We start from the raw sequence: 25,931 nt of genomic DNA on the forward strand, positions 1-25,931 counted from the left end.
CTTAAGAATATACCAAGAAACATAGTTCACCAATCAACTCTTCACCAAACAAATGATCCTATTATATATTAGTCACCAGGGCACACTCACAAGCCCACATATTCACACACACAACACACAACACCTTTGAAGTGTAGAATATGTCTTCTCTCTTCACAGTGTCATCTGCAATCTTGCTTCGAATGGCCTGGCCAACTTGCTCTTCATTTTTGTACACATGAGCAGAGTCAATATGGCAGAACCCAACCTCTATAGCAAATCTAGTGACTTCCAGAGCTTCTCTCTTAGGAACCTACATAAGCAACAAAGGCAGAATTTTAACATCCACATGATTAAGAGATTGCTAGCACAAGCTTTGATCTTCCAAAGAATCAACTTTTCTTCATGTCTTTGATTAGATCTGTATGTGTGGTGCTGAACCCTGGACAGTTTCCCTGAACATTCCTGGTCAGATTTGAAATACACACCCAGTAACCCGTACATCCCTAATGATCTATGGTCGATCACAGGCATCAGAGGACTCTAAACCCACCTCCAGGTTCAGTGGACCTAAAGGACCTAGCATAAAGTTGTAGTAATGAATAAGATTTATACTATAAGATACTTGAAGCAAAATCAACAAAGGTGTAAGGTATATGATAAAGACATTAAACTACAGGAGATAGTGAGAGACAGGGAGCCTGGCCTGCTGCAATCCATAGGATCACAACGAGTCAGACATGACTTAGTGACTGAACAACAATAATAACAAAAAGCATCAAGGAGCAAGGTGAAAGCGTCTAAGACCACTGTCTACCAGTGAAGATATGTGGAATATACCCAATATAAGCTGTATCTATTCAAGATGTACAAAGTGATATTCTTATATAAGGATCCATTGTTGATGATCACTGAAATCAAGCTAGGTAGCAGATCCCTCATTTCACTTACCTTACTTTAGGGGGTTTGTAAGAAAACTTAAAATCTAGTGTCTACAAAATCTCAGGGTATAACCCATTATTCATAACTATAGTCATGGTGCTTGCATCAGGTCACCAACTTATTCATCTTATCACTGAAGGTCTACATTGTTGACAAACATCTTTCCATTTTTTGCAGATTTGTCTCCAGCTTCTGGTCTTCATTTCTCTACTCTATGTTTGTATAAGTTCCACTATTTTTGATTCCACCTACAAAGAGACTTCATTGGTGGCTCAGATGGTAAAGCATCTGTTTACAATAAGAGAGAACCAGGTCTGATCCCTGGGTCAAGAAGATCTCCTGGAGAAGGAAATGGCAACCCACTCCAGTGTTCTTGCCTGGAAAATCCCATGGACAGAGGAGCCTGGTAGTCTACAATCCATGGGGTAGCAAAGAGTCGGACACGACTGTGAGAGGGTAACAGGCAGGAAGGCCAGGGGTCTCCAAATGGAGGAAATAGCCTGCAAGTGTCAGACATTTTTATCTTTCTTAAGCAGCAGGAGGAAACAAACTAGCAATATTTTTTTCCTTCTCTATACAAATTTAAAGAGAGGTTTCTCTTAAAATACTGTGTTGCCATAATGACACCTGGTTTCACCTGAAGTTAGCTATTCTTGAGCCTAGAGATAACCAATGCCTTTTTCTTATGGAAATGTTTGTCTTAAGCTATGCTAATGTACTACGCCTTTACCCCAAACTCGGTCTCCAAGTCGGTTCCGCCTCTGGGCCCAAAACCTACTTGACAAACCAGTATGTTATACTCAGATATTGTTCCCCTAATCTATGTAAATGAAACTATTTGTATGGTGGTTTGCCCTTCTTTAAGATTCAAGTTAATTATTTTATGGCCCAAGATTATCCCAAAATGCATCTTATGGGCGAGGGGCCTGGTGCTATTCTGAATTTTAAGACATTCCTTTCTTTCATTAACAGACTGATAGTGACTATATAACATCCAGCTGAAGACTAGCAGGGGGGTACTCTTTCTGCCCCCTTCTGATGCCTATGTCAGAAGCTTTCTCTATCTCCTTTATACTTTAATAAAACTTTATTACACAAAAGCTCTGAGCGATCAAGCCTCGTCTCTGGCCCCGGATTGAATTCTTCTCCTCCGGGGGCCAAGAATCCCGGTGTATTCGCGTGATTCAACAACAACCTTTCAACTGAGCGAATTCACTTTCACTTTCCACAAAGACATCATGTAGTATTTGTCTTTTTATTTCTGGCTTACTTCACTTAGCTAAACTTCTCCCAATACACCTGTGTGGTTTCAACCTGTGTGGCAGTATTAACTTTGTTTTAAAGGCTAAATAATATTCCATTTCTTTTTCATGTGTCAGAATCTTTCCTATTTCAAGGAGGTAGATAATTGTTGTAACCACCCTCTGTTGGGTTCAGTCCTGGTCTTTCTTGAACACTTGGGCATTCAGGGATGCACTGACAAATGGACCAGTGAGCTTCAGTACTAGCCTTGACACATTACTCCCCTCACCATACTTTGCACTACAAAGTCCTGTCTTCTCTTTCCAAAATGCCTCTGAATATTTCCTTCTGTTTTCCAAATGAAAAAAGTGAGATGCAAAGTTTCAGGATCAGAACTTGTCACAACTACATTCTCTAAAGACAAGATGGACAGCAAACTTTCCAGCTTCAGGTCTAGAGACTTGTCCGCTAGTCCCTTTTCTGTCCAAGCACTGAAAACTACACTTTAATAAAAAGACACTACAACACGCAAGGATGCATTACACAACCTGGCCTGTAAGATGGTAGCTTATCCCCTCAAATGACACTATCTTTTCCATTAGAAGTTTCCAAGGAGCAACCGAAGTACAAGGCAAAACAGAGCTAGAGTGTCTTGCCTGGCACCTACCAGGCACCCCACGGTAGAAAAGCAATTCTCTCCCATTAGTTCCTATTCACCTCATCCTTAAGACCTTCCACCTCAAATACTTCTCTGGGTCACACCTTTTTTTGAAGGACGTAAGAGTTCTGGAACTAATGAAATACATAGAGAAACCCGGCTGTTGCAATCGCCCTCAAAACAAAGCAGACAGCCAGTGATCTTGACAGCCAAGACTCACCTCTTCTGCAAAGCTGAGAAAGAAACAGAAACTGGGGGGGAGCCCAAAGTAATCTGCGAGTGAGCACAGCCTCAGACCCTGATGCAGAGTGAAGACTGGATGCTCTCTCCCCTTTGACAGGACATGATTCTAGCCTGGATAGTGGCTAGAGGAGCTAGCCAGGAGCTCAGTGCCTGACAACCCAAGTCCCTTCCACTCATGTTACATCCACTACTATTTATATCTCAAGCCCATACCAGTACTTATACCTCTGGAGGTACAGCGGTGCCAAATCCCAGGACAGGAATGAAGTGGCTGTCATTAAGCTTCACTCTCTGGCCTTTGGGATCCATTGCCTGTTTCACCTCTGAATAAGAAGACTGATCTTTTATTCTGCCTCCATAGGTTATAAATAACAGGAAGTTAACACCCCAGCTGACTGTCCAATGTTAACAGATACATTGGAGGAGGAGAGGATTAAACAATTGCCCATAGGGTAAGAAGAAAAATGAAGCCAGTTACATTGGTAGTTTTTTTTTTTTATCAGAATAACTTCAGTTATATAATGATGAAACATGCCAATTATTGACCAAATGTTACACAGAAACCTCCACATACCAGTCATTTCACATTTCTAATTATAAAGCCCACTTTTGATCAAACATCAATTGAAACAACTATTTCATAGTACAGAAAGGCACACTAATCACACAATTAAGAAGTGATGATTAATAAGTATTTTCTAAAATGTAATCTCTTAAGAAAGAATAAAAATGTAAAACAAACCAAATTTGCCTTTTTAAATTTTCCAGCAGCAAAATTATTTTGCTTTACACACCTGTGGTGGTAGAGGTATAGTCAGTAAGTCATGTCCGACTCTTACAACCCCATGGACTGTACCCCGCCAGGCTCCACAGTTCATGGAATTATCGGGCTAGAATACTGGAGTCGGTTGCCATTTCCTACACCACAGTATCTTCCTGATCCAGGGATCGAACCCAACTTTCTTGTGTCACTTATATTAGCAGCCGAATTCTTACTACTGGGCCACCTGAGAAGCCCTTACAGACCTGATTAGGGTGAAATTCTGAAAAGGATACCAAAACCAGATATTTTGGCAAAGTGTTTATTGGTGTTAATCAAACAATTTGTGGATACTGTGTGCAGGTTCAAATAGGCTCTTGAGTATTTATACCATGTACTAAGTTACATAACTTTTTAGAGCACTTTTATAATGTAACAAAGGCTTCAACAGTATGTGATCTGTGAACTTCCAGATGTTCAAGCTGGTTTTAGAAAAGACAGAGGGACCAGAGATCAAACTGGCAACATCCACTGGATCATCAAAAAGGCAAGAGAGTTGCAGAAAAATATCTATTTCTGCTTTATTGACAATGCCAAAGCCTTTGACTGTGTGGATCACAATAAACTGTGGAAAATTCTGAAAGAGATGGGAATACCAGACCACCTGACCTGCTTCTTGAGAAACCTATGTGCACGTCAGGAAGCAACAGTTAGAATTGGACATGGAAAAAACAGACTGGTTCCAAATAGGAAAAGGAGTACGTCAAGGCTGTATATTGTCACCCTGCTTATTTAACTTATATGCAGAGTACATCATGAGAAACACTAGGCTGGAAGAAGCACAAGCTGGAATCAAGATTGCTGGGAGAAATATCAATAACCTCAGATATGCAGATGACACCACCCTTATGGCAGAAAGTGAAGAGGAACTAAAAAGCCTCTTGATGAAAGTGAAAGAGGAAACTGAAAAAGTTGGCTTAAAGCTCAGCATTCAGAAAATGAAGATCATGGCATCTGGTCCCATCATTTCATGGGAAATAGATGGGGAAACAGTGGAAACAGTGTCAGACTTTATTTTTGGGGACTCCAAAATCACTGCAGATGGTGATTGCAGCCATGAAATTAAAAGACCCTTACTCCTTGGAAGGAAAGTTATGACCAACCTAGATAGCATATTAAAAAGTAGAGATATTACTTTGCCAATAAAGGTCCGTCTAGTCAAGGCTATGGTTTTTCCAGTGGTCATGTATGGATGTGAGAGTTGGACTGTGAAGAAAGCTGAGCACTGAAGAATTGATGCTTTTGAACTGTGGTGTTGGAGAAGACTCTTGAGAGTCCCTTGGACTGCAAGGTGATCCAACCAGTCCATGCTAAAGGAGATCAGTCCTGGGTGTTCATTGGTAGGACTGATGCTAAAGCTGAAACTCCAATACTTTGGCCACCTCATGCAAAGAGTTGACTCACTGGAAAAGACCCTGATGCTGGGAGGGATTGGGGGCAGGAGGAGAAGGGGACAACAGAGGATGAGATGGCTGGATGGCATCACCAACTCGATGGACATGAGTTTGAGTGAACTCTGGGAGTTGGTGATGGACAGGGAGGCCTGGCGTGCTGTGATTCATGGGGTCGCAAAGAGCCAGACAGGACTGAGAGACTAAACTGAATGGAATACATATTTTACACAGTTTGTTATTGTGCTAAATATTATTCATAAAAGAAAAACCTATAAGCAACTGAAATTGCAACAAATTTGGGAAGAGTAAGGGAAATCATGATGCACTGGTACAAGTGGATGTTGTGATGGAAAATTCAATTGAACACATAAAGTGATGTCAGCAAAATAGTGATCTAGGACGAGTGAAGTCTCCCTTGGAAAGGAACGTATGCAAAGAGAAAACAGCTGAAAAATGTAGTAGGAGTTCTGGGAAAGAGTCAAAAAGACATCTACGGCAACAAAGTGAACACGCAACTAGGGAAGATCCAAAAGACTGGAAGGACATTTCCGTATGTTTTTATTCACACTCACCTCTCCCCTGACTTGAGCAGAGCCATCTTGATCTGTAAAGGGCAGTGGCTCAGCACCCTGCTGCCTCCCTCAAAGCAGACTCATCGCAGAAATCCTTATATGCAATATTCTCCCCTACTTGGAGCTTGCCTGGAACTGGTATCCATTTCACTTAACTCTGAGCTTGAACTGAAGAGCAGCTGGACTGGCTCATTACAGCTGCAGAAGGACTAGATATATATGGGTCCAGGGCCAGGCAATAAGGGTGGAGACATACACAAAACCATGTAAAATCCTGATAGAACTGGAGTGTGGATTTGGGGGATAGTAAGGCATTCAAAAACAATTATATATTTCCCAGAATCAGAAAGCCACTCAGGGCCAGGTAAGTTGTTGACTCAGAAATGAACTGAGTTTCCCTTTGTTTCCTGTTGGGCTGACCCCAGGACCAGGCACATGCCACGTCAGCTAGTGAAGGACAATCAGGATGTGGTATGAATCTGCAAACAGTGGGTGTGCTGTGCTTGTCCAAGTACCCAGTCATGAATACACAGAGGGAGAGAGAGAAAAGGCATACAATAAAGAAAGGTGAAACAAGAAAGCTAAAAAAAGAGACAGAGAGGAAAAAAGAGAGAAAAACCTGAGTCATGAAACTGTTTTTGTTACTGTTTAGTCACTAAGTCAAGACCCCTCTATTGTGACCCCATGGACCCCACAGGTTTCTCTGTCCATGGTATTCTCAAGAATACTGGAGTGGGCTGCCATTTCCTTTTCCAGTAGATCTTCCTGAATCAGGGATGCAACCTGTATCTCCTGCACTGTCAGGCAGATTCTTTACCACTGCCCTACCTGGGAAGCCTGATCCATGAAAGGAAGAAAAGAAATCGGCAACAACTCTTCCTGAACAATCACAGGAGCCACACTTAGCGCACAGCAAGTATCACACACTGTCTTGGGGAGGAGCTCCAGGTGGGCAAAAGGACACTGAGCTCAGCTCCCCCAGGACCACATTAGGGAGTCCCATCTCCTGAAAACACACGACACCAGCAGAAAGCCCCCTCCACACCAAGGCTGGATAGAACCGTCCCCACGGAGCTGGCTGGGAAGGGAAAAGAAGCCGTCAGATCAGGACTGAGCCCATAGGAGTGCCCCAGATGAGGAGGAGGAACAGGTGCTCGGAGGTCCTCCCTGGAGAGACCCATGCTCACCACACACTGGGCATTGCAGCCCTGGGATGACCGCGGGAGGTCGCAGCCCTGCAGCTGCTGTGAACCCAGGGGGACCACAGGAGGCCTGGGAACCTGACTCCTCTCCTGAGACACGCACCCGCTCCCACTCCTGGAACAGGGTAAGGAGGCAGCTGGACATTGTCCAGGACTTGGTTAGTTTACTGAGCAGCCTGTGTGCTCCCCAGCCCACAGACACCCCCTCAGTGCCTCTGGATCTAGTTTACCCACCCCTCAGGGCAAGGGCCGGCCATGCTGGACAAAGTGGGCAGTGTGGTGTACAGAGCTGGCTCAGACAGGCAGGACGTGTGGACAGGCCAGGGTGGCCATCAGCTATCAGAGAGGGGCCTGAAGAGCAGTGTTCTGGAAATATCCTTCTCCATTTCCCTCACAGTAAAGTCCTTTAAAAGCCTACGTGACAAGGACCCCCTGTCCCACCGGCTCTCTGACTTGTCTTCAGTTCCTGTCTCCCCACCTCACTAAACTCCACCCACATCAGCCAACCTGCTGGTCCTTAAATATCCCATAAACACTCTTCCTTCCTGGAATAAGTGTTTTCTGTTCCAGAGAAATGCAGGAACCACTGTCTCTATCTTCAAGGCTGTTTTGTAGAAATGAAAAGTTGTGTGGGATGAAGGGTATTGATGTCTCTGCCTAATAGACATACAGAAATGCAAGATGTTATGCAGAACTATCTCAACAGACACATACCCATTTCTAACAGCTAAATTCTCCTGATACCATTCACAGTCTCATTCTCCACGAGACCAAAAGCTCAAGAATTTATTTCACTTATTGACATTTGTTGATGAAACAATGTCTTTCTAAAGAATAATCAATGAAGTTTTGCTGAATGACCAGTGAACAAACTCAAAATACGTAAGGATTCAGCAAAATGCTAAGCATGGGCAGACAATTAAGAAATTACATAAATAAGTAAAATGTGCTGCTTTACAGGAAGCAAAATACAACAACTGGTTTTTTTAAATCATTCTTTTAGCTTACCGAGATACGTATGCTAAGTTTCAAAAGAAGTATACAACCTGTAGATTAAAGTTTGTCTTTGTAAGTAAACAAATGCACATATTTGTCTAGGAAAATCACAAGGTAAATATACCAAAGGTAAGTATTTTTAAATGGGTAAACACAACTGATCTTTGTTTTCTATCTGGTCCCTTCTATTTTCCAAATTTTTTATAATTTGGAGGTATTATTTTAATGATCAGAAACAAGAGTTCTTATGTGAAGTCTTTATTGTTTCATGAACTTTTTATTTTTTAAAAAGGAAAGGCAAGATTTCAAAAGTTCAGACACTTCATCTAAGTACCTCCACCAAGTACAAAAGTCTTCACCATCCTAGACGCAAAATTCTCGAAGAATCTCAGTGAGAGTTAAGAGTCAATATTCTTCAGAGAATGGATACTCAGGGTGACCAACACCACTGAAAGATAAGGAGGAAGATTCATTTATTAAATCAGTCATGTTGTCATAGAGCATTACTCTATGATGCAGTCAGAATGGGCTAAAATTCTAAATCTACAAACACATCCCTCATTCTCCCCCGACAAGCACACATATAGATGTCTGCTCCATGTGCACACGGCACCTGCACGTCCAGTCCCAACATCCACATATGATATTCACTCCACAGTGACAGGTAGTTTGACTTGTTACAATTTATATGAGACCACAAGATCAGGCAGTAACTGTAGCAATCATTTCAGACACAGGTGAAATTTCTGCCCCTAGATGATGAAAAAGTGCACAGTGAACAAATTAGCTGCCCTTTTTCATACATCCATGGATAAGCAAATGAGCACTGCAAAAATGCAGAGTGCCTGGAACTTTCATCTATTGGAGAGCTACCACAAGCACCTGAATAATCACACAGCTCAAAGTGGGATTATTCCTTTCTTCATTAATAATGTATTAAAACATTTGTTACCCAGCAATTAGTATTACTGCTGTTTTCCTTTTTTTTTTTTTTCCATCTTTTTACTTTTCTTTCTGAATTTGTCCTTTTTAATTCATTAAAAAGTGCACTCCAAGCGATTCCAAGTGCCAGGAGCTGTGCTGTTGACCCGAGCCCACAAAGATGAGTAAGTCTAGGCATTCACAGCCTAATGAAGAAGAACATAGAATTATACTTAAGAGCCCCTAAGTACAGAAAAATAACCTTCCACATTTTTTCTTTTATCATGGCTTTTCTCAGAAGCATGATACAGCTTTACAAGCAATAGGGAGAGTTTTGAGATCCTTCATTGGAAACAAAATCTTCATTTTACCAATAATTTGTATTTCCTTCTCTCTAAACTCCCTTTCAACTTCTCTCTGTTTGATCAGTCATCTGTCTCTTCAGTCTTGACATCCTCCTGCAGTAATTAGGCAGCTGGAATCCCATGTTAGTGACTAAGTCAAAGTACAGGAGGTAGGGACTCCACAGTGGATGGATCACTGATGAACAAATACAACACAGGTGTGAGTCTTTACTCAAGAAAGCAGAAGACCCAGATGATCTTACCTGGGTGTGTCCTGCTAAGGACACAGCAGTCACTCACTGGAGTGTCAGTTAAGCTCATGATCTACTGGTAATTCAGCTTTGTGAGATAACAAGGATGGGGATGTGGGAGTTATAACAGGGAAAAAAGGCCAATGAAGAGACCAATTTGAAAGAAATGGATGATGTTTTGGAGAAAAAATGCCCATTAGGGAGAATATCCACCAGACACTTAGGGGACACAGTGGAAGCAGGCCCCCTGTGACTTCATAGCACAGATGCACATTGGATTTCATGGGACCATCCTTCACAAAAAAATAAAACAATACATTTTATAATTTTGTTAGGTGTATTATGAATGCCTTCTTCCCAGGTGGCTCAGTGGTTACTGATCCACCTGCCAAGCAGGAGACCTGGGTTCAATCTCTAGGGTCACAAGATCCATTGGAGAAGGAAATGACAATCCACTCCAGTGTTATTGCCTGGGAAATCCCCAAAACAGAGAAGCCTATTAGGCTATAGTGCATGGGATGGTAGAGTCATACAGGACTTAGAGATTAAACAAAAACAACAAAACAAGAATGTAATGCATGATGGATTCATTATTATATAGTTATTATTAATATAATTATTTTCCCCTGATGTAAAAAGAATTAAAGATGAAACATGTTCACAAGTCCCTGAATGAATACTGGGCTGCAGACACTGTGCCCTCTGTTTCCTGAGTCTCTCAGCCCTGAGAGGAGGTACACCAGCACAGGGATCAAGGGCACAAAGGAGTGAATTCACATGATGTGAACTTGGGATTTTATTGATGTGCTGTTCTGGGCTCCAATCACATTTTGGTTGGTCTGAGATGAAGCCCTAGAGGAAACCTCTGGTGTGAGGTCTTCAGGAAGCCCCTGGTTTACTCCTATGCTGGAAATCAGGACTGTCTTCCAAGAACTGAGCTTTAAAAAGCTTAGTTCACCTACTGAACTGCCTGCTACAGAAAATAACATATGTGTGAGACATCTGCAAGTCACTTACGGTAAAAATTCATAGTATCTTCTATTTCTGTTGAGGCCATCAATTGCTTTCATGTCTTCTGGACTCAGTTCAAAGTCAAACACCTGGAAGAAAGGAAAGAACCACGTTAACTCCCCCAAGAACTGGCGTCCCCCTCGGGACTGGAGGACTTTCCTACTGGATGGAAACAAGAAGAGGGGACAGGGAAGCCATGCCTGTCTTCAGCTTCCAGGTGAACAAGCCTGGGAGCATTTGCTGAGTTCTCACCTCTCCTTTCCACACCTTCTTCTTCTCTGTCCATCTCACAAATGTTACAGTGCATCAGTCCCTTATCTTTCTAAGTGAATCACTTGAAAAAAACAAACAAATTAAAATCTTCTTTTACCAAGCACGGTCGTTGGACACTCCTGACTCAATACTGAACCTGAGCTAACATTAGACTGATTAACTCTCCCCAACATGCCCTAAGGGTGACAGCATTCAGCTGAAGCAGTGTCAGAAGGAGGCTCCTCCATGAAAGCCTATTCAAGAATCTGATATCAAACATACTCATTACCTATAATTGAATCTAAAACACTTTATGTATATGCCTTTGTGGAGAAAGTTATGAAAAGTGTTTTAGACATTACAGAACACCTAAATAATTAAAAATTCATATCATAATTTTGAAACAGAAAGCTCAATTTTATCAAGAAATTCATTTTCTCCAAAGTGATGTAGTGTTTCAGTGCAACATGAACCAATGGCTTAAACACGTATTATTTTGTGGAATTCAGTAAAGTCACACTAAGTTTGAAATAAGAAATAGCTAGTCAAGACCAGTGAAGATAGCCTTAATGAAGAAGAATATACCACTCTGAGAAGCAAACTTATTTTATACTTTTCTAACACAGTACAGAAACCTGAAGAGTTAAATATAAGGGAGAGGCCAGAAATGTATTTATGAACATTTGATATATGACAGAGTTGGCAGTGAAAATCTGTGGAAAATGTGGACACTTAGATTTCCATTTAAATACTATATATATGTATATATGTATACATACATATGTATATATACATATATATATGTAATCATTTTATATCATATTAGAAAATCAGTTCCAGGTGTATTTCATACTCAAACTTGAATGCAAAAACAAAAACAATTTTTCAGGGGACCATATAATTGACTCTTGACTTGGTCTGACCCATAACTTGCATTGGGTAGTAAAATTTGCCAGAAGAAATGGTGAGTTAGTTCTGAGTTTAGATATGAAAAGGATTTTTTCCTACTCCCTAGCTTGGGATCATAATTGGGAAATTAAAAGACACTTGCTCCTTGGAAAAGTGTGAAGAAAAGCTATGACAACCTAGACAGCATATTAAAAAGCAGAGACATCACTTTTCTGACAAAGGTCCATCTAGTCAAAACTATGGTTTTTCCAGTAGTCATGTATGGATGTGAGAGTTGGACTATAAAGAAAGCTGAGGGCTGAAGAATTAATGCTTTTGAACTGTGGTGTTGGAAAAGACTCGAGAGTCCCTTGGACTGCAAGGAGATAAAAACCAGTCAATTGTAAAGGAAATCATTCCTGAAAATTCTTTGTAAGGAATGATGCAGAAGCTAAAATTCCAATACTTTGGCCACCTGATGCAAAGACCTGACTCATTGGGAAAGACCCTGATGCTGGGAAAGATTGAAGGCAGGAGAACTGAACTAGCTGTTAGTTCAGAAACTGAACTGATGGACTGGCTTGGGATCATAGGGCTCTGCTAAGATAGTTGTCACAGTCTCAGTTCAGTTCAGTTCAGTTCAGTCACTCAGTCGTGTCCGACTCTTTGTGACCCCATGAATTGCAGCACACCAGGCCTCCCTGTCCATCACCAAGTCCCTGAGTTCACTCAAACTCATGTCCATCGAGTCAGTGATGCCATCCAGCCATCTCATCCTCTGTCGTCCCCTTCTCCTCCTGCCCCCAATCCCTCCCAGCATCAGAGTTTTTTCCAGTAAGTCAACTTTTCACATGAGGTGGCCAAAGTACTGGAGTTTTAGCTTTAGCATCATTCCTTCCAAAGAAATCCCAGGGCTAATCTTCTTTAGCATGGACTGGTTGGATCACCTTGCAGTCCAAGGGACTCTCAAGAGTCTTCTCCAACACCACAGTTTAAAAGCATCAATTCTTCGGTGCTCAGCTTTCTTCACAGTCCAACTCTCACATCTATACACGACCACTGGAAAAACCATAGCCTTGACACTAGTCGGACCTTTCTTGGCAAAGTAATGTCTCTGCTTTTCAATATGCTATCTAGGTTGGTCATACTTTTCTTCCAAGGAGTAAGCGTCTTTTAATTTCATGGCTGCAGTCACTATCTGCAGTGATTTTGGAGCCCAAAAAAATAAAGTCTGACACTGTTTCCACTGTTTCCCCATCTATTTCCCATGAAGTGATGGGACCAGATGCCATGATCTTCATTTTCTGAATGCTGAGCTTTAAGCCAACCTTTTGACTCTCCTCTTTCACTTTCATCAAGAGGCTTTTTAGTTCCTCATCACTTTCTGCCATAAGGGTGGTGTCATCTGCATATCTGAGGTTATTGATATTTCTCCCAGCAATCTTGATTCCAGCTTGTGCTTCTTCCAGCCCAGGGTTTCTCATGATGTACTCTGCATATAAGTTAAATAAGCAGGTGACAATATACAGCCTTGACGTACTCCTTTTCCTATTTGGAACCAGTCTGTTGTTCCACGTCCAGTTCTAACTGTTGCTTCCTGACCTGCATACAAATTTCTCAAGAGGCAGGTCCTGTGGTCTGGTATTCCCATCTCTTTCAGAATTTTCCACTCCTTTTCTAGCCAAATATATATGAAAAAATATACAGAGAAGCATGCAGGCTCCTCACAGAAGAGTCACATCCACCTGGTAAAGCACTGAACTGCAAATGCACAAAAAAGCCAAGCCTAGAGGACAACAGATTAGATTCATGCTGCCTAACACTGTGGATTGTCAAACATTGTTAATTGTCAAATCACAGAATCAAGAGATGCAGAAGTGATCTCTGCATTAAATCCTGAAACTGGGGAAAACTTCCTGTAGAGCTATGCTAAGGGTACAGTAATGGTCTCCTACATAGAAATCAAAACACAGACAGCTTAGTAATAATAGGCACAGTCTAGAACAGAAACTTTGCAACAGCAGAAACTCAAGGAGATTAAATGTGTGAAGTGAAACCTTACAGGATTCATGGAAATACAAAATAAATCCAAAATTACTAGCGCTAATCAATGAATATAGTAAAGCTGAAGGATATAAAATTAACACACATAAATCCCTTGCATTCCTATACACTAAAAAATGAGAAAACAGAAAGAAATTAAGGAAACCATTCCATTCACCATTGCGATGAAAAAAATAAAATACTTAGAAATAAATCTACCTAAAGAAACAAATTGCAGCCATAAAATTGAAAGACCCTTACTCCTTGGAAGTAAAGTTATGACCAACCTAGATAACATATTCAAAAGCAGAGACATTACTTTGCCAACAAAGGTCTGTCTAGTCAAGGCTATGGTTTTTCCAGTAGTCATGTATGGATATGAGAGTTGGACTGTGAAGAAAGCTGAGCGCCAAAGAATTGATTCTTTTGAACTGTGGTGTTGGAGAAGACTCTTGAGAGTCCCTTAGACTGCAAGGAGATCCAACCAGTCCATTCTGAAGGAGATCAGCCCTGGGATTTCTTTGGAGGGAATTATACTGAAGCTGAAACTCCAGTACTTTGGCCACCTCATGCAAAGAGTTGACTCACTGGAAAAGACCCTGATGCTGGGAGGGATTGGGGGCAGGAGGAGAAGGGGATGACAGAGGATGAGATGGCTGGATAGCATCACTAACTCGATGGACGTGAGTTTGAGTGAACTCAGGGAGTTGGTGACGGACAGGGAGGCCTGGCGTGTTGCAATTCATGGGGTCACAAAGAGTCGAACATGACTGAGTGACTAAACTGAACTGAACTGAAAGAAACAAAAGACCTATATATAGAAAACTCTAAAACACTGATGAAATAAATCAAAGAAGACACAAATAGATGTAGAAATATACCATGTTCATGGATCATAAGAATCAATATAGTGAAAATTATTATACTACCCAAAGCAATCTATAGATTCAATGCAATGCCTATCAAGCTACCAACAGTATTCTTCACAGAGCTAGAACAAATAATTTCACAATTTGTATGGAAATACAAAAAACCTCAAATAGCCAAAGCAATCTTGAGAAAGAAGAATGGAACTGGAGGAATCAACCTGCCTGACTTCAGGCTCTACTACAAAGCTACAGTCATTAACAATATGGTACTGGCACAAAGACAGAAATATAGATCAATGGAACAAAATAGAAAGCCCAGAGATAAATCCACGCACATATGGACACCTTATCTTTGACAAAGGAGGCAAGAATATACAATGGAGAAAAGACGATCTCTTTAACAAGTGGTGCTGGGAAAACTGGTCAACCACTTGTAAAAGAATGAAACTAAAACACTTTCTAACACCATACACAAAAGTATACTCAAAATGGATTAAAGATCTAAACGTTAAGACTAGAAACTATAAAAATCCTAGCAGAAAACATAGGCAAAATCCTCTCCGACATACATCACAGCAGGATCCTCTATGACCCACCTCCCAGAGTAATGGAAATAAAAGCAAAAATAAACAAATGGGACCTAATTAAAATTAAAAGCCTTTGAACAAGGAAGGAAACTATAAGCAAGATGAAAAGACAGCCTTCAGAAAGGGAGAAAATAATAGCAAATGAAGCAACTGCCAAAGAATTAATCTCAAAAATATAACCCAGCTCATGCAGCTCAATTCCAGAAAAATAAACTACCCAATCAAAAAATGGGCCAAAGAACTAAACATACATTTCTCCAAAGACAGACAGATGGCTAACAAACACATGGAATGATGCTTTACATCACTCATTATCAGAGAAATGCAAATCAAAACCACAATGAGGTACCATTTCATGACAGTCAGAATGGCTGCTATCAAAAAGTCTACAAACAACAAAGGCTGGAGAAGGTGTGGAGAAAAGGGAATCCTCATACACTGTTGGTGGGAATGCAAACTAGTACAGCCACTATGGAGAACAGTGTGGAGATTCTTTAAAAAAAAAACAGAAATACAACTGCCATATGACCCAGCAATCCCACTGCTGAGCATACACACTGAGGAAACGAGGATTGAAATAGACATGTGTATCCCAATGTTCACTGCAGCACTGTTTACAATAGCTAGGACCTAGAAGCAACCTAGATGTCCATCAGCAGACGAATGGATAAGAAAGCTGTGGTACATATACACAATGGAATATTATGCTATGCTATGCTATGCTAAGTCACTTCAGTCGTGTCCAACTCTGTGCAACCCCATAGATGGCAGCCCACCAGGCTCCCCCGTCCCTGGGATTCTCCAGGCAAGAACACTGGAGTGGGCTGCCATTTCCTTCTCCAATGCATGAAAGTGAAAAGTGAAAGTGAAGTCGCTCAGTCGTGTCCGACCCTTAGTGACCCCATGGATTGCAGCCTAACAGGCTCCTCTGTCCATGGGATTTTCCAAGCAAGAGTACTGGAGTGGGGTGCCATTGCCTTCTCCAAATGGAATATTACTCAGCCATTAAAAAGAATGCATTTGAATCATTTCTAATGAGGTGGATGAAACTGGAGCCTATTATATAGATTGAAGTAAACCAGAAAGAAAAACACCAATACAGTATACTAATGCATATATGTGGAATTTATAAAGATGGTAATGATGACTGTATATGTGAGATAGCAAAAGTGACACAGATGTGAAGAACAGTCTTTTGGACTCTGTGGGAGAATGCAAGGGTGGGATGATTTGAGAGAATAGCATTGAAACATGTATATTGTCATATGTGAAACAGATCACCAGTCCAGGTTCAATGCATGAGACAGGGTGCTTGGGGCTGGTGCACTGGGGTGACCCTGAGGGATGGGATGAGGAGAGAGGTGGGAGGGGGCTTCAGGATGGGGAACACATGTACACCCATGGCTGATTCATGTCAATGTATGGCAAAAACCACTACAATATTGTAAAGTAATTAGCCTCCAATTAAAATAAATTAATTAATTTAATTTAAAAAGGAGGTTAAAGATCACTGCCATAAATATGTGCCCCCTAATTCACATCTTGATGGTGTTAGAAAATGAGTTTTTGAGAGGTGATTAGGACATGATTGTGGAGCCCTCATGAATGAGATTTTTTAAATATCATATAATATAAGAGACTTGGGACAGCTCTGCGGCCCCCTCCACCATGTTAAGGTACAAGGAGAAGCCTGTGACCTGGAGGAGGGCCCTTACTTGACCACACGGGCACCCTGACCTCAGACCTCCAGCTTCAGAACTGTGAGAAACAAATTTCACTTTTTTCTCAGTCGCTCAGGCTGTAGTATTTTGTCAAAACACACAAAACAGTCTAAAAAAAATCACATAATGCAATTTCATCAATTGAGAACAAAGACAAACAGATATCATTTGTACAACGTGACAGAATAAATTGGAGACATAGCACTGGAGTTAAAAATCTCTGCTTTCTGTCCAACTGTAACCCTCTGCAGCCACGCCAACTCTCCTGTTGTCACATCAGTTGGAGCAAACCACCAGGAATACACACAAAGCTTTCATGCACGGGAAAGAGCAGGTAACGCATCTTGACTCAAGGAAAGTCCTGAGAGATGGACACAGAATGACCCTCGTGAAGGATATTCCCTAGGAGCCCTCTGCCCACAGTCTCACTCATCATCACCTGTATGTTCTCTTTGACCCGCTTCTTGTTGAAACTCTTGGCCAGAACCACAACCCCACGTTGTATCTGGTAGCGAAGGGCAACTAGAGCTGGGGTCTGCTTGTGCTTTTGGGCAATGGCAGAGAGAACTGGGTCCTCCAAGAGAACGGGGTGGTTCAGGTTCACCCTGGAAGGAAATACAGAAATGATGAGGAGCTAAGACAAATGAGTCTCAGCTGAGACTCATTTGTCTTAGGTTCTCAAACAGACCAAGAAGGTCCACGGTAGACAGGGCTTCTCAAAGTGTGGTTCATGGACCAACAGCATCAGCATCACTTGGGATCTTCTAAGAAATACAAATTCCATGGTTTAGCTGAAGACAAACTGAATCAGGACCTCAACTGTGTAACCTCCCATTCTGTGTTTACAGAGCTCTGCAGATGATTCAGATGCATTATTGAGTTGAGACCAGGACTGCCAAACTCATGGATTGTTCTTTAAATCTGAGAGGTTGTTTTTCTTCTATTATCAAGAGCATGAATAGAGAAACAGAAGGAAAAAAAACAGGGATCATTTTTAAATTTCACTTTTCTAAGGTACTAATTGAGAGGTCTCAAAATAAGAGACATTTATTTCATCATTATTCTACTATAGATGTTTACAAAAATGGTTCATCGAAATTTTTTCTAACATGATTGATCTATGAGTTACATATTATTATCCTACTTTTAGACATAAGGTAAGAGGCTTGGAACATCTATTTTTAGAAATGTGTTCCGTGGTTAATAAATAAGTAAATCATGACATAATGCTGTGTCTCTGATCTCAACTGGGGAACTATATGTAGATTTTAATGCAGACATTTATTACTGATGAGTCGACAAGCTAATACAATGTGGGAAAACAGCCTGGGTGATGGGATGATAAAAGAGAAGAATTCATTTCATCCCTCCCCGCTCTCCCCCCTGCCTATGAGAGCTATCTGAGCACTGTACAATGTAAACTATTTCATCAAAAATTGAATTTCAGGGAAAATTCCAGTTGTCTTCAATAGGATTCAGTACCATTCTTTTACTCGTTGGGATCCCAGAGCACCAAAGGCAACAAGAACGATATCGTGTGACTTGCAGAAATCCAACAGTTTGCTCTGATTGAGATAAGGGTGACATTCCACCTGTAGAATGCCCAAAGAGAACAGTGTCAGATTATATGCAAAGGTAATATTAACAGGAGAGATAAAGATTAAAAGGTTAAAAAAAAAATGCTGAGGGAAAAAATGTAACATTAACTGGAAACTTGAAATATCAACAGCAAGAGTGAAATAGAGAAAAGTGTGTTAATATAGTTAATTTTATGATGGAAATGGATGGGAGAAAAAGTCCAAGATTGAGTAATCAAAATATGGGCTCTACATCTGAGTAAAAGTTTCAGAATAAATATTTTATCTACTGTTAGTATTACCATGAACCTTTAATTTCGCCCTCTAACCTAGACGGTTTTCATCATCCCCAGCACTTTTTTTTTATACTGTACTCCCTGTTGAAGGCCCATAAAGGATGAGACCACCAAGACTAAGGATTTAGCCATCAAAACTCCACACAAATTCTTAAGTCAGTCTTACATGATTTTTCTTTTTTATTTACTTCCTTTTCCATCTTTTCATGGTTTTCCTTCCTATACACGGTTTGCTACAAGCAGTTTCCCGTCCAGTTTTTGGTCATGCTTTCATCTCAGAAAAACACCTCTGGCTTCTATCCATAATTTACCCGGAAGCTTTCCCCACCTTTTCCACCCAAATTTATCAGACAGAGATACCATTATGGATTCTATTCACACCATCCAGACAGAGGCTTTGTACTCTAGAATCTTCTGTCCACAGAGGTTGGATGAATAGGAGAGGAGGAAAGACAGACATCAGGCTCCAGTGCAAGAAGGAGGTTGTGAAGAGCAGGAGGGAGAGGAGCCGAGCTGCTCACCTGGTTGCAGACGGGCTTGTACTTGAGCCCCGGCTTGTTCAGGATCTTCTCCAGCTGCTTGTGGTTGAAGTTGGACACCCCGATGGACTTGGTCAGCCCTGCATCCTTACACTTCTCCAGGGCCTGGAAAGGAGGGGTGGTGAACAATTACATGGAATGACAGAGCAAGAATAAATGCTGAGAAACATCGGTAATCACCATCATTCATCAAGAATTAGCATTGATTTTCAAGAAGAAAAAAGTGGAAAAAGTCATGACACAGGAAGAATTACTGTCTCCTCCTTAGAAAAACCCTAGAGTAGACATATCACATGGAAGGAAAGAGATACCTGTCTGCACTCTCCCATATTCTCCCCCTTCGTTCCTCTCTGTGAACATTTCAGCAATGGTTTCCTCCCCACAACCTCAACATCACAACCCTTAGATTCATGAACTGCTGAGTCTGATGGGCCACAGCCCATTCTCACAGGTGGAAGAAATGAAGGAGGTTCCCCCTCTTCTGGCTCCTCTCCTGGTTCTCTCCTCCCTGGACTCACCTCCCATGTAAAACAGAGATCCACTGAGTCAAATATCAGTTTTCCATTTTCATCTTTTGGAAATAATTCCTCCCCTGGCTGGAACAGAAGCAGGCCTTTTAGAGATGTCACAAAGTAATTTCCCAACATTTACCCAGGGTGACAGGCATCAGGAATTAAACATACATGAGATAGATTTAAACTTTCTAGATACTAATATCTGCAAAGTGATTTGTTTGTGGAGTTGTAAACAGTGTCTTTAGGATGGAGGTTTATTCTAATCTCTTATACTTAATATATGTTGTAATAAATACAATTTTTCTAGGTCCTAAAAGTGACTCACGGTGATTTCTGTGAATTTTGTCTGTTCCTTGTACTTTTCTATTTTGAAATGCCTCTCGAGCTAGAACTGGCAGTAAGTTATATGGGCTTTATTTCCAGCATAAATATTGCAATCACTTTCTTTTCTCTTTGAGGATCAGATGCCATAGGGCAGGCATATGAACCAGCAAGGCTCAAGTTAGGTGGATATGGAATGTGGAAGATCCAGACAAGCTCTCAAATTTGTGACCATGAGCCTTGAACAGCTCCAAGGCCATATTTGCCACCAATGGAAAATGTTCAGTAAACATAAACAATACCATGAGTAAAGCCATGATAAGGGATAGAAATTAAGAGACATTTTTGAAGAGTACTGCAACTCTTACAATCTGTCTGTGACTGGGACTTGCCATCCACATAATCCACTAAGTGATTTTGCAACAGATGACTTGAGTTGATTTCTATAACTTGAAATCAAGAATTCTAAGTAAACCGTTCTTATTGGATAAGTGCAATTTACAAACATCATCCTGAAGACAGACAAGAGTGTAGGCAAGGTCTTCTAAGTCCCCATAAAGGTATGAGGTTTAGACACACCCAGAGGGAGCACCACCAAATCTGCTCAACTTAAAAGGATGAAAGACAAGATAAAGTCATCATGTTCAATGTAAGGCAGTGTCATGCTCACCACAGATGCACCAAACTCTTGGTTCATGAAATCCCCAGAGGCTCAGGAGTCATAACCAGGACTGTGTGCAGAACTGGCTTATTTCTCAAGCTTTTCAGGTAGAAAAACTCAGATTATTTAATACCTTTCCCTGGGAGTCTTGTAAGAGATTCCAAGAAACTCAGTAAAAAGATGATTACAAATGATTATTTGGGGGATTCTACTCTAGTGTAATCATCCCTTCAACCTACTAAGAAAAATCTTTATCCAACCATCCAAGAAAGTTGATGCACATTCTAACACAAGATACAAAATGATGTGATCACAGAAAGTTCTAACCTTCAGAGCCACTGGAATATGAATAATATAGAGATCAACATAGTCCAGTTGAAGATTTTTCAGTGATTTTTCCAAGGCTGGTCGGACCAACTCTGGTCGAAGGGAAGTTAACCAAAGCTGCAGAGGTTAAAGAATGGAAGTTGTATTAATAACACTTCAGGTAACTTTTTTTTCCTTACCACTTGGCTGTGGGATATTACTACCTTGACCAAGGATACATCCGGGCTCATGGCATTAAAGCACCAACTCTTAACCACTAAACCATGAGGGAACCCTAATACTTCAGGAATGTATGTAAGAATAGTTCACCAATCATTCACTGAACAATGATCCTATTATATAATTGTCACCTGGGCAAAATCACTTCCACACATGTGCACACACTCAACACACAGCACCTTTGAGGTGTAGAATATGTCTTCTCTCTTCACAGTGCCATCTGCAATCTTGCTTCGAATGGCCTGGCCAACTTGCTCTTCATTTTGGTACACATGAGCACAATCGACATGGCGGAACCCAACCTCTATAGCAAATTTGGTGATTTCCAGAGCTTCTCTCTTAGCAGCCTACATAAGCAACAAGGTAGAAGTTGAGTATCTACATGATCAAGAGATTGCTAAGGCACAAGATTGATCTTCCTGAGAATCAGCATTTCTTTGTGCTTTTGGTTCATTCTGCAAGTGTTGTGATAAACTCATGACAGTTTCTCTGAATGTTCCTGGCCAGAGATTAAATGGGCACCAAGGAACCCTTCAATCCCAGATGGCCAGTGGTTGATCACAGGCCTCAGAGGACCCCAAGACAACCTCCAGGTTCAGTGATTTGCTGGAAGACCTAAAGGACTCAGCATAAAGTTGTAGTCATGGATAAGATTTATACTGTGAGATGTTTGAGGCAAAATCAACAAAGGTGTAAAATGCCTGGTAAAAGCATCAAGAATCATGTGAAAGCTTCTAAGACTTCTGTCTCCCAGTGAAGCCACACAGAATACAAATAAAAAGCATGTATATTGAATAAAGTGATATTTTCATATAAGTATACATTGCTAATGGAGAAGGCAATGGCACCCCACTCCAGTACTTTTGCCTGGAAAATCCCATGGACGGAGGAGCCTGGTAGGCTGCAGTCCATGGGGTCACTAGAGTCGGACACAACTGAGCAACTTCACTTTCACTTTTCACTTTCATGCATTGGAGAAGGAAATGGCAACCCACCCCAGTGTTCTTGCCTGGAGAATCCCAGGGATGGGGAAGCCTGATGGGCTGCTGTCTATGGGGTCGCACAGAGTCGGACATGACTGAAGCGACTTAGCAGCAGCAGCAGCATACATTGCTAATGATTACCACAATCAACTTAGGCAACAGATCCATCACCTCACATACTTAAATTTAGGGCATGTTTGTAAGAAAATTTAAGTTCTAGTCTCTACAAAATCTCAAGATATAGCCCATTATCTTTAACTATAATCATCATGCTATACATCAGGTGTTCAGACTTTATTCATCTTAGGACTGAAAGTTTGTACCCTTGACCAACATCTTTTCATTTTTCCTAGACTTATCACCACTTTCTGGTCACCATTCTCTACTCTTTCTTCTATGAGTTCCACTTTTTTGTATTCCACCTATAAGATCATACAGTAATTGTCTTTCTGTTTATGTCTTGTTACACTTAGCTTAAAGTTAGTTCATCTGTGTGGTTGTAAATGACAGGGTTAATTTCATTTTTAATATTGAATAATATTCTATTTCTTTTTATGTGATTCAGACTCATTCCTGTTTCAAGGAGGTAGATAGTTGGTGTAGCTTCTCTCTGTTAGGGTTAGTCCTGGATTATCTTAAATGCTCAAGTATTTGTGTATACCAAGGAATGAACCCACTGAGCTTTAGTAACAGCCTGGACACTTCCCTCCCCTCAACCCAATTTGTACTACAAAGTACTGTCTTCTGTTTCCAAAACGTGTCTAACTATTTCCATCGGTTTTATAGGTGAAAAACATGAGGCTCAAAGTTTAAGGACCAGTCCATTGTCACAACTACATACTATAAACACAAGATAGATAGCAAATTTTCTGGTTTACAACATAGAGACTTGTCCACTAGCTCCTCTTTTATACCCCAGCACTGAAAACAATACTTAAATAAAAACATATTACAAAACACAAAGATACATTACAAAACCTGGCCTGTAAGATTGCATCTCATCACCTCAAATGATACTATAGTTCCCATCAGAAGAAGTTTCCAAGCAGAAACAGAAGCACAGGGCAAAACACAGCTGGAGTGTTCCTGCCCTGGCACCTACTAGGCACCCCACAGTAGAAAAACAATTTTCTCCCATTATTTTTCAGTCACCTCATCTTCAGCACCTTCCACCTAAAAACTTCTCTGGGTCATATCTTTTTGGAAGGAGGAAAGAGTTCTTGAACTAATAAAATCTACAGAGAAACCCCACCATTGCAATCATCCTTAAAGCAAAGCAGCTGACAGTAAGTGTTCTCCACAGCCAAGTCTCACCTCTTCTGCCAATCTGGGAAAGAGATGGAAACTGGAAGGAAACCCAGAGTAATCTGCAGGTGAGCACAGCCTCAGACCCTGATGCAGAGTGGAGACTGAATGCTATCTCCCCTTTCATAGGGTATGGTTCTAACCTGGCTAGTGGAACCACATGACCCTCCCAGAGTCACACAGGAGCTCATTGCTTGACAACCCAAGTCCCTTCTGCTCATGTACATCCACTACTATTTATATCTCAACCCCAAACAACTACTGTTACCTCTGGAGGTGCATAGGTTCCAAATCCAAGGACAGGAATGAAGTGGCCATCATTAAGCTTCACCTTCTGGCTTTTGGGATCCATTGCCTGTTGTTCCTCTGAGTAAGCAGATTGATTTTTTCTTCCGCCTTCAGAGGTTATAAATAACAAGAAGATAACACTCCAGCTGCACTGTCCAATGTTAGCAGATGCATTGTAGAAGTGTGATTAAACTAATGCCCGTGGAGTCAGAGAGTTAACTTGTTTGATTTTTTTTTATCAGTATAACCTAAAGTATTATATAAATTGAGATTGGCTGAGTGATTAATGACCATTAGTTAAACTAGAAATTTCCACACACCAATCTTTTTTTTATTTTCTATTATAGGCCCAATCTCAATCAAACATAAACTGAAACAACTATCTTACAGTACAAACAGCACACATACACACATCACAAAATATAAAAGTGATAACAGCATTTTTGAAAATGTTATACCTTAATAAAGAATCAAAACTTCAAATGAAAGTAAATTTTCCTTTTAACATTTCCCACCAGCAAACTTATTTTGCTTTACAGACTTGACAGTGGTGAAATCCTGAACAGGATACCTAAACCAGACATTTTGGAAAAGTATTTATTGGAGGTTAATTATTAATAGCTTTAGGATACCATGTGCAGTGTGCAAAGAGACTCTGAGTGTTTCTATGTTGTACTTAGTTATATAACTTTTAGAGTACACTTGCTTTCCAGGTGGCCCTAGTGGTAAAGAACCTTCCTGCCAAAGAAGGAGATGTATAGTTTTTATCACTGGGTTCAATCCCTGGGTTGGGAAGATCCCCTGAAGGAGGGCATGGCAACCCACTCCAATATTCTTGCCTGGGGAATCCCATGAACAGAGGAGTCTGGTGGGCTGCAGTCCATGGGGTTGCAAAGAGTCAGATGGGACTAAAACAGCTTAGCCCACACCCAGAGTATTTTCATAATGTAACTGATACATACTTTACATAATTTACTAACTTGTTGAACATTATTCATAAAAGAAAACCCAATAAACTACACGTGTGTTAGTCGCTCAGTCATGTCCAACTCTTTGCGACCCCATGGGGTGTAGCCCACCAGGCTCCTCCAGCCATGGGATTTTCCAGGTAAAAATTCTGGAGTAGTTTGCTATTTCCTTCGCCAGGGGATCTTCCTGACCCAGGGATCGAACCCGAGTCTCCTGCATAAGGTACATAAATTATAACACATTTGGAAAGAGTAAGGGAAATTGTGATGCACTGATATATGGGGGTGTGGTGAGGTTAAACAAAATTTAACATATATAGTGATGTCAGCAAAATGGTGAAGTTGCAAAATGGTGAATTCTCCCTTGGAAAGGCAAGAAATGAAAGAGAAAGCAGCTGCAAAACCTCCTAAGATCTCTGGAAAACACTCAAAGATCTACAGCAACAAAGTGAACACACAATTAGGAAAAATCAAGAACAGTATGGTAGGAAATTTCCTCATGTATTACTCACCTGTACCCTCCTCCTGCCTGGGACAGTGCAATCTTGATCAGCCCCCAGTTGCTTCCCTCAATCCAGAGTGATCAAAGAAAACCAACTGTGCAATGTTCCAACCAACTTGGGGGCTTTCTGGGGACTGGTGCCTGTTCCAGTTAACTCTAAGCTTAAACTGAAGAGCAGCTGGAATGGCTATTGTAGCTGCAGGGGAACTATATATACACACACAGAACCAAGGACAAAGGAATAAGGGTGGAGCCATAGACTGGACCATGTATTGATAAAACCCTGAGTAGAACTGGGGTATGGATTTGGAAGCCATAGGGCATTCAAAAACAGTCATAAATTCACTGGACTCAGAAAGCCACCCACAGGCCAGGCAAGATGCTGACTCAGAAATGAACTGAGTCACCCTTAGCTTTCCTGTTGGGATGAAACAAGAACAAGGAGAATGCCAGGCAAACTAGTGAAAGCCAGTCAGGACAAGGGACAAGATCTAT

General features: G+C 41.0%; 1 protein-coding gene across 7 annotated transcripts in view; it reads right to left on the reverse strand.

Moving 5' to 3' along the window:
* Window positions 1-25,634, reverse strand: part of LOC102399119 (dihydrodiol dehydrogenase 3) — a 35,351-nt gene extending 9,717 nt beyond the window's left edge. For 2 of the 7 annotated variants that reach the window (XM_044927951.2, XR_006544558.2), the window contains exons 1-2: window positions 3,290-4,367; window positions 125-292 (exon numbers count right to left, since the gene is read on the reverse strand). In XM_044927951.2, the coding sequence (XP_044783886.2) occupies window positions 125-292; window positions 3,290-3,373 (252 nt within the window). In that variant the 5' untranslated portion in view covers window positions 3,374-4,367. Of the gene's footprint in view, window positions 1-124; window positions 293-3,289; window positions 4,368-8,309; window positions 8,497-10,581; window positions 10,665-17,374; window positions 17,541-18,417; window positions 18,528-19,329; window positions 19,453-19,865; window positions 19,944-21,171; window positions 21,289-21,569; window positions 21,738-23,946; window positions 24,118-25,446 lie in introns of those variants that run through there. The other 5 variants (XM_044927948.2, XM_006078310.4, XM_044927949.2 and 2 more) reach the window with 5 other exon arrangements.
* Between the last annotated feature and the right edge of the window lie 297 nt (window positions 25,635-25,931).

The sequence above is a fragment of the Bubalus bubalis genome, chromosome 14, assembly GCF_019923935.1.
Source record: "Bubalus bubalis isolate 160015118507 breed Murrah chromosome 14, NDDB_SH_1, whole genome shotgun sequence".
NCBI classification, from domain to species: domain Eukaryota; kingdom Metazoa; phylum Chordata; class Mammalia; order Artiodactyla; family Bovidae; genus Bubalus; species Bubalus bubalis.